Source organism: Anopheles aquasalis, chromosome 3, assembly GCF_943734665.1.
Source record: "Anopheles aquasalis chromosome 3, idAnoAquaMG_Q_19, whole genome shotgun sequence".
Classification (NCBI taxonomy): domain Eukaryota; kingdom Metazoa; phylum Arthropoda; class Insecta; order Diptera; family Culicidae; genus Anopheles; species Anopheles aquasalis.
Genome location: NC_064878.1, coordinates 56,938,549 through 56,953,548, shown reverse-complemented (window position 1 = coordinate 56,953,548; position 15,000 = coordinate 56,938,549). Strand labels below are relative to the sequence as shown.

Below are 15,000 nucleotides of genomic sequence, written 5' to 3'. Positions count from 1 at the left end.
GGAGGAATCGATTATTTGGAAATTGAATAGAGGACACGTTATTAATCTGTGTGTTCCAGAAAAAAAAGGCAAAATGAAATTGGCAAATAGTGAGGATAAACCTCAATATTCAGTTGGTGTGTCAATCACTGACGTTTTCACAACTTTCAAGCAGCACAATTTGTGTTGCGTAGTGACGTGAGCGATCATGGGTTGCTAGGTTCCACAGGTTCCGGGCCCACCATCACATGATAATTTTAGTCTCGCCGTCGCCGTCGCCGTCGACTTCTAATGGAGTCAACCCCTATAGCTTATCAGCTGCTCTGCAGTAGCAGTCCTTCCTTTCCAACACACGCATGCTGTGGAACGCGTGATAGCCTTGAAAAAATCCCGCTAATAGATAAGGGCGCGCACTGACGATGTGGACACCTTCTCGTGTGTAGAGTTCTGGTATTAAAAGATGACCATGGCAGAGAGGGAGCTGAATGGAAGGTGGTGCATGTGTGAGAAGCACCGGAGAGAGATGTGTACACGGCCACATGTGGCAATTAGGAAGCTGATGATAACAAACACACATGACCGCGCAAGAGTCTTATCCACCATTATCCGGCGACAAATTCCTGGGACGATGCTGACACTACTAAACTTCCCTTTCTTCCGTTCTTCTTTTTCGCAGGTTGTGACGACGGCTTCTGGTATTATTTCGTATCCATTCGACACCGTGCGACGACGCATGATGATGCAGTCTGGCCGTGCCAAGGCGGATATCATGTACAAGAACACGCTCGACTGCTGGGTCAAGATCGGCAAGCAGGAGGGTTCGGGCGCCTTCTTCAAGGGTGCTTTCTCCAACGTCCTGCGTGGTACTGGTGGCGCGCTGGTGCTCGTCTTCTACGACGAAGTTAAGGCTCTGCTGGGTTAAGCGTCCACCTCCTAGTTGTAATTAGTAATCGTGGTGGTGTCGGTGGTGTGGTGGTAGGTGAGCGTGTGTGGGGCCACACTACTCAACATCATGTTGGGGAGAGGGAGTGTGCACGTGGCATCGGTTCAGAAGGAGTGTCTGCCGCCTACATGCATACCGCTATAAACAAAAGAAAGATCTACTGCTACTGCCTTCTGCTGCCGCTGCGTGCGCTACTCACACAACATCCTTCGGAATCATACACACACACACTCCACCGCGCACACACACACACACAAATCGATTAAAAAGCTCAGCCATCCCGATCCGCCATCCGTGCGCCCCCAGGACAACCACAAACAACACCAACAACCCCCGGCAGCATTAGCAGCAATGCAAGCGCGCGCGCCCGTTGTCTTGGATGGCGGAATGGACTGGCTGGACTGGGATGATGGGGCAACTGTCCGCCTGGAATCGCGCCGCCGGGCAAAAACGAAAAATTTAAAGTTCTATTCGCGCCAGCGACGCCGCCGCCGCTTCTTATCCCAGTCCGACGAGTGTGTGCACATGCAATGCAATAGGAAGTACAGATTACAACAAGTACCGAAAACCGAAAAATAGATTCGAAATATGACCATGGTTCAAAACAGAAATAAACTAGGTATTTATTTGAAATTAGAAAACCCTCGGAGCAGGAGGAGGAAGAGGGAGTACTGAAGATTGAGAAATGGTCGCATTGGAAGCGGAGAATACCTGTCTGGCGGTAAACGTAACTGGTTAATTCACTTAAAAGGAGTTCATTTACGAATGTTCCACCATTCTAATTCTCTCGCATCCCATCTTCCAACTGTAGATACTAGTTGGGGCAGAGAAAATTGTAGGAATGGAGGATGAGTCGTTGCGGCATGAAACCGGACTGTTGTATAAAATCCATCGCTTATACAAGGTTCAGCGGCGAATGGTGATCTCTCCTGTCCCCCCACTTAAAACAGATCCTCCCGCTGATTCAACTGCTCAGAGGACAAACCATCGTCGAAAGCGAAATCAAAACCATCCGGCTCGGCCTGTTCGTTGCGGTCATTCGGCTTTCGAGTCCCGCCAGTTCCTTTTCTTCCTGCGGTGCTGGCGGCGGCACATTGGTTGGAATCGAAATCATTCAGAAAGTCCAAATCATTGTCGAAGGTGTCCGATTGTTCCGGTGATAGGTTAAGATCAAACTCAGCACTTGGACTGGTGAGCAAATAATCCATGGAACTGCTGCTCGTGGACTCCACCATCATGATGCTGCTGTTGTTGCTGTTTTGTGTTTCTTCCATCGAATGATGGTCATCAGTTTCCAGCGCATTCTCTGGTGGAGAGTTCGATGATGTGTTCTTGGATGGCGCATTCTCAGGGCTTAAGATGTCACCTTCCTGAACCTTGGCCCCGTTCGATGTACCTTTAGCTGCTGATTGGCTCGATGAAGCTCTGGTCGGGCTCAAAAAGTCCATCTTGGCCACACTGCTGGGGGGTTTCATCGGTCGCTTCGGCGTGATAACCTCCTCAACCGGTGTGGATCTCTTAATGGGAGCTTTCGGTGGTACCTCCGTTTGTGATTTTGGCTTTCGTTTCGAGCCGCTGGCAGTAAAAGATGCAACCGGTAACGGTTCCTTGAATATGCTTTCGGGGTCAGCAGTAATGATCGCAGGAGGCCCCGCCTGCTTGGGTTCCTTTCCAGCGATTTGGCCCGCTTCCGGTACCTCTGAAGCTGGTTCTAATGCTTTACGTTTGCGCAACGTACGTTGGTACTGCTGTTGCTGGTGTTGCCCAGCATTTGAAGCCTGAGTTTTGGCCAATCTATTTGACCTATTCGCTGGATTGTGATGAGGAAAGGCAATCTGCTCGCCCGAGAGCGGACATTGATTTTCTTGGTCATTCTTCCCCGCTAGGACTTCTCCGGGTGCAACTTTGGGTGGAGTGACTTTGCAAACGGTTTGTTTCTGCTTTTTCCTCAGAGTTTCATCAGTCGGCTCTTGCTGACTACCGTTCCGTGACTGCTTTTTGGACTGATGTTTCTTCTTACGCTTCTGGGCCGTGTCCACCGATTGCTGGCACTTTTTCACCAACTTTTCGTAACTGGTGTTGGCCGGCTCCATGATTTTCAGTAGATCGGGGAAATCGTTTGGGTTTTTGAATTCCAACTCGAACGAATACTTGCTCGTCGACTCGTTTAGCAACATGAGCGACACATCGCCCTCGTGCCGTAGCGACGCATCCTCCCCATCGTGCGTATTGACGATGGCCTCAGTGAAATCCTCATCGACACAGCCACCATTCTCCAGTTGCTGGTGCTGCTGTTGTTGCTTTTGTTGCCGTAGCTTCGGGTCGCTTTGTATCCCGTTCATCTCCTGCCGGCGAAGAAGCTTCTCGCCGATCGACGCACCGAGGTCCGCCAGTGTACGACAAATGCGATCCTCCTCCTGTCTGTACTCCTGGCAAGAACGGTCAATGTCCCGTCCAATGTCCGCTACCTCCCGCTCTAGCGTGAGGGCCGTTTGCTTGTCCTTCTCCACCTCCATCATGCGACGAGAGCTACGCAGCTCAGCAATTACCTGTTCCTGTACGCGCAGGACTTTTCGCATGCTTTCCATCTTTTGCTTAGCACGCAGTTCTGAATTGCCGCCGTAAGCACTGAGCAGCCAGTTCGTTCGCCTCTGCATTGCCAACGCCTGCTGGCTATTGTAATTTTCGATCAAGCGCTGTGCGATAGCGTTACTCTCCCTGATGATCTCCCTTCCACGCACCGAGTCTTCATGTCCAGCCTGGGTCCCAATGTACAGATTGTTCATGCCTGAGGCGAACCGAGATGGAGAACAAGAATGAAGCCACGTTAGCGCAGCAATTGGGATAAGGATGGCTCTTGCGAAACTTACCCGCCACGAGACGCTTGAGACTTTGCAGGAAGTTTTGCTTCTGTTCAATCTGGGCCCGTAAATCCGCCTCCCTTTTACTTTCTGCATGATTCGTTTGCGCATCGCGGGTATTCTGCAACAACGTGTTACAAGTTATATTTTGTCTTTGAAAAGAGTTCAAAATCTATCAAACTTACCCGGTAAAAGGAAATTAACTCAGCCGACAAGGTTTCACTGCTGGTCATCATATTGTTCGCGCTCGACGAAGAGTCTGTGTCGCAAATGAAATCAAGCTAGCCAATGATCACTGAGATGGCTAGATGCGTCTACGCCGGCCGGTTGCCACCTGAAAAATGTTCGACAAAATCGGAACAATCGTAGCAATCTGTCCCTAGCCGTGTTTTATTCGAAAATAAGCAAAAGAGTGTATGTGTGTGGGCAAGATGAAGGTAAAAGATCTGGTTACTTCGGAGAACAAAGAGATGTGGCTGAGATGGAACTTGCGTATAACACAGAGGAATGTTTTATTTCCCTTTTCAAACCGTACCTACAACCGATGCGCCAGAATGCGATGGCACACGCATACGCTTACGGCAGCGTAAAGCAACGATCACTCCGTGCGACCACCGGCGTTTAGAGTTTTGCTTCCCTCGGAAATTGTTTTTAAAAAACGGCGCTTCATTAAAAACCTATTAAATGCACTTTTGCTCACAGTTTGTAGACAAAACATACGAACACGGCACCTGGCAAGGCATTTCTCCGCCTCCGCCTTACTGGTACTCCTTGTTCAGTGCACGACCGATCAGCATACGTCGGATTTCCGACGTTCCGGCACCAATCTCGTACAGCTTGCAGTCGCGCATGATACGACCGGTGGGATAATCGTTGATGTACCCATTGCCACCGAGAATCTGGATCGCATCGAGTGCAACCTGCGTTGCCTTTTCCGCACAGTACAAAATGACCCCGGCACAATCCTTGGGATTCGCGTGGCCCGCATCGCAAGCACGGGCCACGGAGTACAGGTACGCACGGCAAGCATTCATCGTCGTGTACATGTCGGCCATTTTGCCCTGCAGTAGCTGAAACTCGCCGATGCGCGTATTGAACTGCTTGCGCACGTGCGCATACTCGAACGCCACATCACAGGCGGCCTGCATGAGACCGACTGGTCCGGCCGCTAGCACCAACCGCTCCAGATCCAGCCCCGACATCAGCACGTAGACGCCCTTATTCAGCCCACCCAGCACGTTCCCGACCGGTACCTTTACATCCTCAAAGATGAGCTCACTGGTCGGGCTGCCCCGGATGCCCAGTTTGTCGAGCTTGGGTCCCTGCGTGAATCCGGCCATTCCCCGCTCCACGAGGAACGCCGTAATGCCGTGCTGTGGCTTAGCGCTGGCATCCGTTTTCGCGTAAATTACGTACGTGTCCGCGACGGGACCGTTCGTAATCCAGAACTTGCTCCCGTTCAGTACGTAGTAATCGCCCTGCTTATCGGCACGCAGCTTCATCGACACCACGTCACTGCCCGCACCGGCCTCCGACATGGCCAGCGCCCCGATGTGCTCACCGTTGCACAGCTTGGGCAGATAGCGTTGTTTCTGCTCTTCGGTTCCGTGACGGTGTATCTGATTGACGCACAGATTCGAATGGGCACCGTAGGACAGCGCGATCGAGCCGGAAGCACGCGAAATTTCTTCGTTCACAATACAGTGATCAAGGTACGATCCTCCGAGTCCACCGTACTCGGGCTTTACCGTCACACCCAGCACACCGAGATCGCCCAGCTTGCGCCAGAAGCTGCGTAGATCCCTGAAAGTGGAACGAACAACCACTCGAATGAAACACATTGCCAAAGAAAGTCGGAAAATGATGCCGAGGTTTCTGCTTACTTGAACTCATTCTGCTTATCGATTTCCTGGGCGAACGGTGCGAGCTCTTTCTGGGCGAAGTTGAACACTGTTTGGCGTAGCTGTCGCGGAAAAGAGGGGGTAGGGGATCATTAGCATACTGCTCGGAGTCCCTTCCGATCATACGATCGGCACAGGCAAAACACACAAACCTGCTGTTGTTCCTCGGTCAATCCGAAGAGGTTCTCGTCGATCGGATAGTGCTGCATTGAGCGGCACTGCACGAGGTTCGCTCCACCGGTGCTACTGGGTTGTCGGAGTAGGCTGGTGGCCCACAGCCGTCGGGAGGCGGTTGCCAAGTTACGTATTACAGACATTCTGGCCTTCTAGTCCTTGGAATGAAACCACCAGCAAATCAGCACAAACCGCTCACACCTCGTCTGCCGTGACGTCGCACTATTTCCACTGATAAGGGAGCGCCGTGGCCTACGTTCACTTTCGACCCAAGATGTTTTTTCAACTGGCAATCGGGTGAGACCTCGAACACCACTTTGCGAATCTTGCTAGTTCCCCGAACTCACGCACACGGAAAAGCATATATATTAATGAATGGTTTACGCAGGATTTGGTGGGCCGTGGTTGCGCTGGAGGCTTGGCTTAGCATTGGCCAGAGTTGCGCAAAACATGTTTTCGTACAACGGGCAGCATGACCTTGAAGGGTGTCTAGGTTCGACATTGAACAATTTCTCAAAATGCAGGATAATTTCAGCGGTTTAACGCTGTTTCATAAAAGTGCATTTCCTTAAAAAAAAGGACAAATTAAAAATAATTAAAATGTTTTTCAAAATCGAAGCGTTGCTAGTTGCAAACGCTTGGTTTGATAGCAACGCTTGGAGAAAATGATAAACAAAGTCTGGTCACCCTTTGCGGCTGCTTGTAAAAAACAGAGGAAATCGGTGTTTCGGAAGCTGAAAAAGTGTTTAACGAGAAGCTGATTACGCCTAGAACCACCTTCCGTACCCCAAATGGAGCTGCTTTAAACCTTGGCGGAATCTGTACGGATCGATCGAAATGAATGGCAGCATCATGATCAAATGTGAGCCGTTTAGCGAAGAGGTAGAGCTGCTGAACAGGCTGGTGGCGAACGATGATCACCAGCGACAGCAACAGGAGCAGGAGCAGGAGCAGCTGCAGGACCAGGAACTGCGCACGTTTTGCAGCTACAAGCTGAAGCTAGCGGACGATACCATCGCGCTGCTGGAATGTAAGAACCGTGCAGAGTTGACCACCGAAATCCGATGGCATCAAACACTTACTCTCTTGTTATCCTTTCCTTGCACAGCTCAAGCGATCGATATGGAGTGTCTGCAGAAGATGCGCCTGGAGGATGTGGACGTACTGTTCGAGGGTAGACCGTTGGGGCCAAAAATTCTGTTCCGAGAGGCGTTCCTCGAGTGGCGCGAAGAGATCGGTCTACCGTGCAAAAGTCTCCGATTGGTGTCGACGCACAAGCGATCCGCCGAATCCGAGGACAGTGCCGATTCCCAGGCTAGTCAACCGAAGCGTGCAGCTTCTTCCTCGGGTACGACGGTGGCAGCTTCGCTCTGGGAGGAGTGTACGCAGCAGCAACAATCAAATGTGGGAGCGCTGGAGAAAGACTCAATCTCGAACCGCATGCCCGTGGTTTCCTATCAATCGTTCCGCTGGCCCATGACACCGGTCACGCTGAAGGATATCCTCAACAGTACCACACTAGGGCGGAACATTCTGGCAGTCGGGGAGCTCGGTGTTCTTAGTAAATCGATGCAGTGCCAACTGACGGCCATTATCATCGCCTACCATATGGAGTTTGAAACGAAGCTCAGCACACCGCAGCTGGAAAACTACGCCTACTGCATCTCCACGCTATTGCCACACGAAAATCCCGTAAGTAAAAGGCTCCTTCTCTCATCGCGCTCTGCGGAAGTTCATGGTTGGTTTCCGTTTGCTCCATTTCAGCTGTCGTATCACATTCCACGAGGCCCGAATCGACGCAATCCGGGCGGATCGCTGTACTCGAGATTCATTAACCAAAAAATTAGTCAAAAAGCCCTCGCCATTGGCAACTCGGTGGCGGCATCTTAACTTGTAAGATATTTAACTCACTCGGATCTCTCGGTGCACATGGAGTAGGATTTAAATTCGGAACTATGCTTTCGGACCGTCCACACGATGCGATCTACGTGAAACATTCTCATCTCGGAGGAGGATCAGGATTACAATATTTATAACATGTGTACTTAAGCTTTTATCAGCGTGTTTTACGACAATGCACGGGGGTTTGGGAGAGGGCGATGTTGTGATTTACTTTTCATTTTTCGATGTTGTAAGCAATTGAGACTGCGGGCTTATGGAAATCCCACCCGAACTTCTCGCTCTCTTCTAGCACAGGTATCTTTGCCGCGACTGCTCTAGAGTACAAGTCAATATGAGTCATAGGCAGGTATGTTGTGGTAGCTCATAGTTAGGTAGTAATGAACGGTTAGCTGGCACGTTGGTGTGGATGGGAAAGTTTATTATAACAAGCTGCCCTTAGGCTAAGGCTAATGAAAACGGCGTACGTAGGCCATCAGGACGTACTTTTGAAAACAAAATGGTAGTGTTACTAGCAAATTAATAGCTTCATCACCTTCTTCTGAATGTATGTGGGCAAAATTGCATTGGGAGTTCTTCGTGTATGTAGGAGTTCTTTGAATGGCTCATTAATTTGCACACTGTAAGTAGATTACATGTGCTTTTTCTCATAACTTATTGCATTTGCTTACAGGAGATATTGTCATGAAGTATAAATTGCTGGAAAATACACTTTTAACAGATCCCAAAGGAAGGTTGATGAGTTCAGCTGTTGTAAATTAAGGAAAGAAATGTCTGAAAACGTAGAATCGTGTTAGAATAGGACTGAAACAAAACACAAGTTTAAACAAAAGAAACAAGAAACAAAACACAAGTTTAAACTTTATAATACAATTTAAAATCTCACTCAGACTACATTGTTCAGTGTGTTGAATAGATTGATGATGTATTTTAACATATTTTGCAATGCTCAATCAATTCAATAAACTTATAAGTTGAAAGCCCTCCTGCAAAATGTTCTCCCGGTGTTAAATAGATGTTGTTACAGCATTCTTGAACACAGTTTAACCCTTCGTCGTATTTCACCACGCGTCTTTCCTAGCGCTTTTGATCGCCCAGATCATCGATACAATCTTCGTCGATTTCGGGCCACTTTTCCGGGATAATGTCGAATAGCTCGTCCTTCACGTCGCCCTGTATGACGATCTCATCATCACCGGTAACCGATGAACCGCAGGCGAACTTGGTGCCGAAGAATTTGGCCGCAAGCTTCAGGTCGATATCGAACGTACCGAGACCGACCACCACCGTGACGGATTTCTTTTTACCTCGGGCCGATCGTGATAGTGATACCGTGCGGGGTCCTTCGGCTTTGACTTTCTTCGTTTTCATCATTCCCTTGCCACCGCGCTTCTGGCGTTTCTTCTCATCTTCCGTATCGCCGGCGGCCGCGGATTCACCACCGGCACCACCACCGGAAGGTGCAGCACCGCCCACACCGCTGGATGGTGCATTTCCAACCTTTAGCCGCTCAAACTCGATCGGCAGATTCTTCTCCAGCCACTGCTTGCACTTTTCGTAATCCGGATAATACTCGCAGTACTCCAGGGGCATCGAGCAATTGCCGCAGCAAACAACGGTCAGTGGGTAGACGACACCCTCTTTCGGGCCCGCCAGCAGCCGATCGGGGATTTCCTTTACCATGATGCTCTGGAATAGTGGCGTACAAGGAACGAAAGGGTTACCAGTTAACGTGATAGAACAGTCTTTTCGGTGGTCCTTAATTACCTTTTCCTGGGGCCTGTTCTGGTGCTGAGCTGAATCCGATTCAAGATCCACGTTCCACGCCGAATTGGAGGATTTGTTTTTGTTGTGATTCCCTCTGACAGCTGTCATTCCGAGATCTTCAACAAAATAAAATCAAAAATCGTGCCCCAACCAGAGTGCAATTTCTTGGGTTTCTTCGTTAAATAGCTTAGTAATATGGAGAGCATTTGGACTCATAAAGTGTCCTTTTGAATCACATAAATCACAGCGATTCCTCGTTTCTGTGACAAGAAAAAGCATAGAGAGATGTGCGCAGCCTGCCGGCGGAACGTTGCTTGAGCGATTACAGCATCCAATTTCATTTTACGCCATTAAGCAACAAACTGTGTCTACAATGATTGGCAAAGACTTTGTCGCTCGCCCGCACCGAATGTCGTGAAGGCCAGCTTATCAGAGCAAACGTGGAATCAAACGAGGACAAAACGCCGCAACTCCGTCCGTATAGTTGGTGTTTACCTTTGCGACTTCAATAAGACGCAGCGCAATGGCCGGGCGATAAAACCGTTCGTCAGCAACGGAAAGTAATCGACAACCGATAAGATAAGCTGGACGCCGATCGGACCCGGGTCGTGCCTCCCACGGTTCATCGTATTAGCCGTGTTTAGTCTGGCTTAGGCAAGCAGCACGTTATGCAATAAATCCTTCCAGCACCGTGCAATCGAGAAACGTGTGTATCGAAGTCTGCATTCCTGACCGCTCACCGGAAGCCTTCGTCTCGTTGCTCCCCTCAGTCTTAGCAGCCAGTCAACCAAAGTGAACTTTGATCAATCGAAGCGTCCGGTAATGGCGTCTGGGATGAAAAAGTTTGGCGACTTGATCGGTTCCATCGACGAGGGAACGAGCTCGGCACGATTCATTCTCTTCAAGGCGGAAACGGCCGAGGTGGTTTGCTTCCACCAGAAGGTACTGCGACAAATCTACCCTCAGGAAGGATGGGTCGAACAGGAACCACAGGAAATACTGGCCGTTGTTCAAGAGTGCATCGAGAAAACGATAGAGAAGCTGCGAGAGTTGGGCGGTGATCCGGCCAACGATATCGTGGCAATCGGCGTAACGAACCAGCGTGAAACGACGATCGTCTGGAACAAGGACACCGGCGAACCACTGTACAATGCCATCGTGTGGCTCGACATGCGCACAGCATCCACCGTCGATCAGTTGCTCGAGACGGTACCGAACAAAACGAAGAACAAGGATTACCTGAAGCCAATCTGCGGTTTACCGTTGTCACCGTACTTTTCGGCCGTCAAGCTACGCTGGTTGATGGACAATGTGCCAAAGGTGAAGGCAGCCATCCGGGCGGGGAACTGTCTGTTCGGAACGGTGGACACTTGGTTGATTTGGAATCTTACCGGAGGACCCAACGGAGGCGTGCACGTAACCGATGTTTCCAATGCGTCCCGAACGATGCTGATGAGCCTGGAATCGCTAGAGTACGATAAGACGTTGCTGAAGTTCTTTGACGTGCCGGTCGAAATCCTACCCAGCATTCGCTCTAGCTCGGAGGTGTACGGTTTGATTTCCTTCGAACCATTGCGCGGGATTCCATTGTCGGGTTGCCTAGGTGATCAACAGTCTGCTCTTGTTGGCCAGGAGTGCTTGATGCGGGGCAAAGCCAAAGCCACCTACGGTACGGGATGTTTTCTGCTGTACAACACTGGGACAGCGTTGATCGACTCATCACATGGACTGCTAACGACCGTTGCCTACCAGTTCGGTCCGGATGAGCCACCGGTGTATGCACTGGAAGGCTCCGTAGGTGTTGCTGGAGCCGCTCTCGGGTGGCTGCGTGATAACATGAACCTGATGGCGAGTGTAAGCGAATCGGAAACGTTGGCCAAAACCGTCCCAAACAATGGCGATGTCTACTTTGTGCCAGCATTCAGTGGACTCTATGCTCCGTACTGGAACCAGGAAGCACGTGGCGTTATCTGTGGCATTACTGAGGATACGAAACGGGGCCACATTGTTCGAGCAGCACTGGAAGCGATCTGTTTTCAGGTGCGTGATATACTGGACGTTATGAACAGCGAGTGCGGGGCGCCCCTAATACGGTTAAAGGTGGACGGCGGAATGACGATCAACGAGGCGATGATGCAGTGGCAAGCCGATCTAATCGGGCTGGACATACAACGGCCAACGTTCGTCGAAACGACTGCATTGGTAAGTGCATTGGTCGAAGGAGTCGATCCGCACCAATGGTCTCTGGATTAATGACATTTTTCTTCATTGTTTTCCTTCCACCATCCCCCGTAGGGAGCAGCAATGGTAGCGGGACGCGCTGTGGGCAAGTGGGATGTCGAGAACGTGAGCGTGGAGAGCAAGTGCACCGTGTTTCGACCACAGATCAGCGAAGACGAACGCGACATGCGCTACAGCAAGTGGAAGATGGCCATCGAGCGATCCTTTGGCTGGGAGAGCAACACACTGTGATCGGTACGGTAGGCGACGAAGAGGACATGGCTCAAGCTGACCTTTCTACAAAGCGGCATCGGACAACGAGCAGCACATTCATTCCGCTGCCAGCTTATATGCGTAGTAATATTGGGGATAAATAGGGAGGATTTATTATTCCGAGGTTGGGTTTTGTTTTATGTAATAAATATTGTTCATTATCGTGCACGAACGTGAGTGAACGTTTGATTGTAAATTAGTTTATTTCGCATGGTATACAGTCGTAAATGAAAAAAAAAAAACATAAATGTAGCATGGAACGAGGAGCAGTATTTATGCCAGAGACCAACGACGTGCCATCCGTGTCCGAAGGTCCTCCTGATGAAATTGAGATACTCAGAATACGCGAGGAGCATAATGTTTGAATCCGTTACGCCTCACGGCAACCGGCGACAGCAGCAGTAGCAGTAGGCGCCGTATTTCTCCGTAAGCACACCTTAGCAACGCACCCGTTGCTTTCATCCTCTCGAGACACGGAGAGGGAGCTTAACTAGCGGCCAAAAAAGTTAACATTTTTCCTTTAAATATATACATGATTTACAAGAAGAAAAGTAAAAACAGAACCAACAAAAAACAATGGTCTCGCTTATGGGAAAAAAAAAACAGAAGAGATAAAGGTAGTGAGAGAGACGAAACAGGACGAGGTTGGAAAAAATGAAACCCTTTATCAAGCACCGTTGCGCGAATGGCCTTTAGCAAAGCAACATTCTGAACTCATTATTGGCGGGGGTCTCCTGTTGCGCTTAGATTAGTCATTTGTTCGTTCGTCGCGAAACCATTTCCACGCGCATCGCCTTGTGGACTGTTTGTAAAGATTCCGATTGTGTTTTGTGTGTCTGTTTTTTTTTTTGCGCGCGCACATGTCAGCAGGCCTACTGTGGTACACCATCCAGCATCGCTACTGGACCACCTCCGGCAACTGGTCCTGCTCCGGCACCACCACCAGCACCAGCACGACCACCTATTTCGTCCGCATTCGCTAGCATCCCACCGATGGCACCCTCCTCGCCATCGAGTAGCGCTTCCGGCCGCAGGAAGGGTTCGGCTTCTGGTTCGTGCGATATTTCAAAGTGTCGCTGCGGCAACGGATTACCGGCTGGTCGATAAAAGAGAACAAAGAGAGAACAAGGTTAAAAAGACAGTGCCCAACGAGAATGGGATCTCGTGTGTACCCGAATCAAGCTCCAGCGCTGGATCGGCCGTCGCTTCCGCCAGATTGGTGACCGACTTTGACTTGACGCACTGGAAGTCGACGTGTCGGCTCTTCGCTTCCTCCTTCTCCCAGGACATGTGTATGAACGGTCGCTGCAGATAGTTGTAGATCACCTCGACGCGTCCACTGGCGCGCCGCTTTATCTTCTCCTTGTACGTCGGGTAGCCTTCGATGCCGAGCCGAATCTTCTTGAGACCCCGATCCTTCAGCACCTGCTTCGCCACATCACGGTTTTCGATGTACTTAAAGAACCGATACATGGCCGTATTCGCCACCGTCTGGCAGTCCTCCTCGCCCATCTGTGGCGGATACTCCTCGTCCCAGTCGATCGTATCATCTGTAAACGCAAATAGCACGTAAGAATCGCATCCAATCGTCTCGCCAGGAATCCTTCACTTACCCTCCGAAAGCACGACAATGTGACACTCGCGATGCCCTTGCCGTGCCGCGTCTACCATCAGCGGTAGGATGAGTGACTCCAGGAACGCTTCGAACTGAATGCTCGCCCCTTCGTTGCTCAATTCGTGGAGCAAACCGCGCAAATTCTGGCACCGGATCGTCTCGGCATTGAAAGGGATCAGCAGGTAGTCACAGGCTTCGCGCAGCTCCAGCACGGAGACGGTGGGTGGGCAGCGGATCACGCCCGACCGATAGTACTCGAGGATGGCCCGGAACACGGTGTGCGAGATGCCGTCCGCCACCTCATACTCACCCCGCTCGTTCGGGTGCGTAAATTCTAGCCCCGAGCTGAACATTCGGCCAAGCATGGTTTGCGGTTGAGCGGTCAGCATGGACGCGTTCACCGAGAACGTCGTGTTGTCGACGATCAGCGTGATACGCTCGCCGTCGGGCAGCTTCTTTGCCATGCTGCCCCCCGGCCCAACACCCGTTGCACCTGCCGAGGCCGCCACCTTCGCACTGTCCGTCGTATTGTGTTGCTGCTGCTGTTGGTGCTGCATCAGTCGATTATTTCTGAGGTGAGAAGTACGATAAATTTAAATTGAAAACGAGTACAAACGACTGGTGCCCGTAAAAACAAAAGGTCCCCAAGAGAAAACGAAACAGGCCTCCTTTGCCGTCTAGACGATGCTGTTCTCGTGGCTACAGCGGACTATGGTGTTAACTCACTTTAAACACAGACACTGGCTAAGTAAGCTGTGCATCGTCTGCGAAGGGCGCGAGGATGAAATAGTGTGCTGTGACGGTGTGTCTGTATCCCCCCTGCATCCCTCGTGATACTAGGCCACCGTCAATCGTGCTCGCTCGGGAATACATGGTTGATCGGGAGTACGGAACGGGGTGCCGATCCTTTTGGGGGCAGAGGGCCGGTAGTCGTCGCGTCTAGAGCAGTGCAGACGGTATGAGCATACCCACACATAGCAACTGATACCAAAAAAAAAAACGACATCAGAAAACCAGACCAAACCCTGACCTAGCACACAAAGAAACCCAGTCTCCCAGTGCCACCGACTATCACGCGCGCCCAATCCCCCCAGCGAGGCAGCGAGAAAGGACACTGGAAGTGGGTATAGAGGGGAGGGCTGGGTATCGTGGCCGTCTGGTCGGTCTGGCGGTCTGCGTCTGTCAACTAAGGATACACTATCAACCTATTTTCGTTGCTCTTCTGGCACAGGCACCGTGTATCCTGTGCAGCAGCGCAGCGCACGAAGCAGCAGTTGTTGCTGCTGCTGCTGCATCCCGTACAGCCGAACAGCTAGCAACAGCGTTCTCTTCTCGCACATTCGGCCTGCTTTGTGTCCTTTGTGTGTG

General features: G+C 50.7%; 7 protein-coding genes across 8 annotated transcripts in view; 3 read left to right on the top strand and 4 right to left on the bottom strand.

Moving 5' to 3' along the window:
* LOC126578839 (ADP,ATP carrier protein 1) overlaps positions 1–1,563 on the top strand; it is a 5,435-nt gene extending 3,872 nt beyond the window's left edge. Inside the window, exon 3 of the mRNA XM_050241780.1 lies at positions 656–1,563. Coding sequence (XP_050097737.1) covers positions 656–901 — 246 coding nt within the window. The 3' untranslated portion in view covers positions 902–1,563. The remainder of the gene's footprint in view (positions 1–655) is intronic.
* Positions 1,520–4,192, bottom strand: LOC126578831 (uncharacterized). The gene is made up of 3 exons (XM_050241765.1): positions 3,969–4,192; positions 3,793–3,904; positions 1,520–3,710 (listed from the first exon to the last, which is right to left on the bottom strand). Exons 1-3 carry the CDS (start codon positions 4,017–4,019, stop codon positions 1,864–1,866), a joined length of 2,010 nt encoding a protein of 669 aa, XP_050097722.1. The 5' UTR covers positions 4,020–4,192; the 3' UTR covers positions 1,520–1,863.
* Positions 4,193–4,271: 79 nt separating this feature from the next.
* On the bottom strand, positions 4,272–6,303 carry LOC126578837 (isovaleryl-CoA dehydrogenase, mitochondrial). The gene is made up of 3 exons (XM_050241777.1): positions 5,837–6,303; positions 5,667–5,746; positions 4,272–5,586 (listed from the first exon to the last, which is right to left on the bottom strand). The coding sequence occupies exons 1-3, from the start codon at positions 5,999–6,001 to the stop codon at positions 4,542–4,544; spliced, it is 1,290 nt and encodes a 429-aa protein (XP_050097734.1). The 5' UTR covers positions 6,002–6,303; the 3' UTR covers positions 4,272–4,541.
* A 284-nt stretch (positions 6,304–6,587) lies between these two features.
* On the top strand, positions 6,588–7,759 carry LOC126578840 (uncharacterized). The gene is made up of 3 exons (XM_050241781.1): positions 6,588–6,888; positions 6,967–7,550; positions 7,623–7,759. Exons 1-3 carry the CDS (start codon positions 6,696–6,698, stop codon positions 7,746–7,748), a joined length of 903 nt encoding a protein of 300 aa, XP_050097738.1. The 5' UTR covers positions 6,588–6,695; the 3' UTR covers positions 7,749–7,759.
* Positions 7,760–7,824: 65 nt separating this feature from the next.
* LOC126578843 (density-regulated protein homolog) lies at positions 7,825–9,642 on the bottom strand. Its single transcript, XM_050241784.1, has 2 exons — positions 9,525–9,642; positions 7,825–9,446 (listed from the first exon to the last, which is right to left on the bottom strand). The coding sequence occupies exons 1-2, from the start codon at positions 9,630–9,632 to the stop codon at positions 8,835–8,837; spliced, it is 720 nt and encodes a 239-aa protein (XP_050097741.1). The 5' UTR covers positions 9,633–9,642; the 3' UTR covers positions 7,825–8,834.
* A 488-nt stretch (positions 9,643–10,130) lies between these two features.
* On the top strand, positions 10,131–12,185 carry LOC126578834 (glycerol kinase). The gene is made up of 2 exons (XM_050241773.1): positions 10,131–11,726; positions 11,820–12,185. Exons 1-2 carry the CDS (start codon positions 10,347–10,349, stop codon positions 11,994–11,996), a joined length of 1,557 nt encoding a protein of 518 aa, XP_050097730.1. The 5' UTR covers positions 10,131–10,346; the 3' UTR covers positions 11,997–12,185.
* Positions 12,186–12,810: 625 nt separating this feature from the next.
* Positions 12,811–15,000, bottom strand: part of LOC126578835 (BTB/POZ domain-containing protein 10) — a 3,287-nt gene continuing 1,097 nt past the window's right edge. The window contains exons 2-5 of one of the 2 annotated variants that reach the window (XM_050241775.1): positions 14,359–14,613; positions 13,631–14,202; positions 13,190–13,567; positions 12,811–13,113 (exon numbers count right to left, since the gene is read on the bottom strand). In XM_050241775.1, coding sequence (XP_050097732.1) covers positions 12,890–13,113; positions 13,190–13,567; positions 13,631–14,202; positions 14,359–14,393 — 1,209 coding nt within the window. In that variant the 5' untranslated portion in view covers positions 14,394–14,613 and the 3' untranslated portion in view covers positions 12,811–12,889. The remainder of the gene's footprint in view (positions 13,114–13,189; positions 13,568–13,630; positions 14,203–14,358; positions 14,614–15,000) is intronic. The other variant, XM_050241774.1, reaches the window with a different exon arrangement.

Bases quoted from the DNA above. Each gene is read 5' to 3' on its own strand.
- LOC126578834 (XM_050241773.1), top strand. From the start codon at position 10,347: ATGGCGTCTGGGATGAAAAAGTTTGGCGACTTGATCGGTTCCATCGAC. The intron at 11,727-11,819 runs GTAAGTGCATTG...CATCCCCCGTAG, and splicing joins TCGTCGAAACGACTGCATTG to GGAGCAGCAATGGTAGCGGG.
- LOC126578843 (XM_050241784.1), bottom strand. From the start codon at position 9,632: ATGACAGCTGTCAGAGGGAATCACAACAAAAACAAATCCTCCAATTCG. The intron at 9,447-9,524 runs GTAATTAAGGAC...CCACTATTCCAG, and splicing joins AGAACAGGCCCCAGGAAAAG to AGCATCATGGTAAAGGAAAT.
- LOC126578837 (XM_050241777.1), bottom strand. From the start codon at position 6,001: ATGTCTGTAATACGTAACTTGGCAACCGCCTCCCGACGGCTGTGGGCC. The intron at 5,747-5,836 runs GTTTGTGTGTTT...TTTCCGCGACAG, and splicing joins TGACCGAGGAACAACAGCAG to CTACGCCAAACAGTGTTCAA. The intron at 5,587-5,666 runs GTAAGCAGAAAC...TTCCACTTTCAG, and splicing joins GATAAGCAGAATGAGTTCAA to GGATCTACGCAGCTTCTGGC.
- LOC126578831 (XM_050241765.1), bottom strand. From the start codon at position 4,019: ATGATGACCAGCAGTGAAACCTTGTCGGCTGAGTTAATTTCCTTTTAC. The intron at 3,905-3,968 runs GTAAGTTTGATA...ACGTTGTTGCAG, and splicing joins AGTTAATTTCCTTTTACCGG to AATACCCGCGATGCGCAAAC. The intron at 3,711-3,792 runs GTAAGTTTCGCA...GGTTCGCCTCAG, and splicing joins TCTCAAGCGTCTCGTGGCGG to GCATGAACAATCTGTACATT.
- LOC126578840 (XM_050241781.1), top strand. From the start codon at position 6,696: ATGAATGGCAGCATCATGATCAAATGTGAGCCGTTTAGCGAAGAGGTA. The intron at 6,889-6,966 runs GTAAGAACCGTG...TTCCTTGCACAG, and splicing joins TACCATCGCGCTGCTGGAAT to CTCAAGCGATCGATATGGAG. The intron at 7,551-7,622 runs GTAAGTAAAAGG...GCTCCATTTCAG, and splicing joins TATTGCCACACGAAAATCCC to CTGTCGTATCACATTCCACG.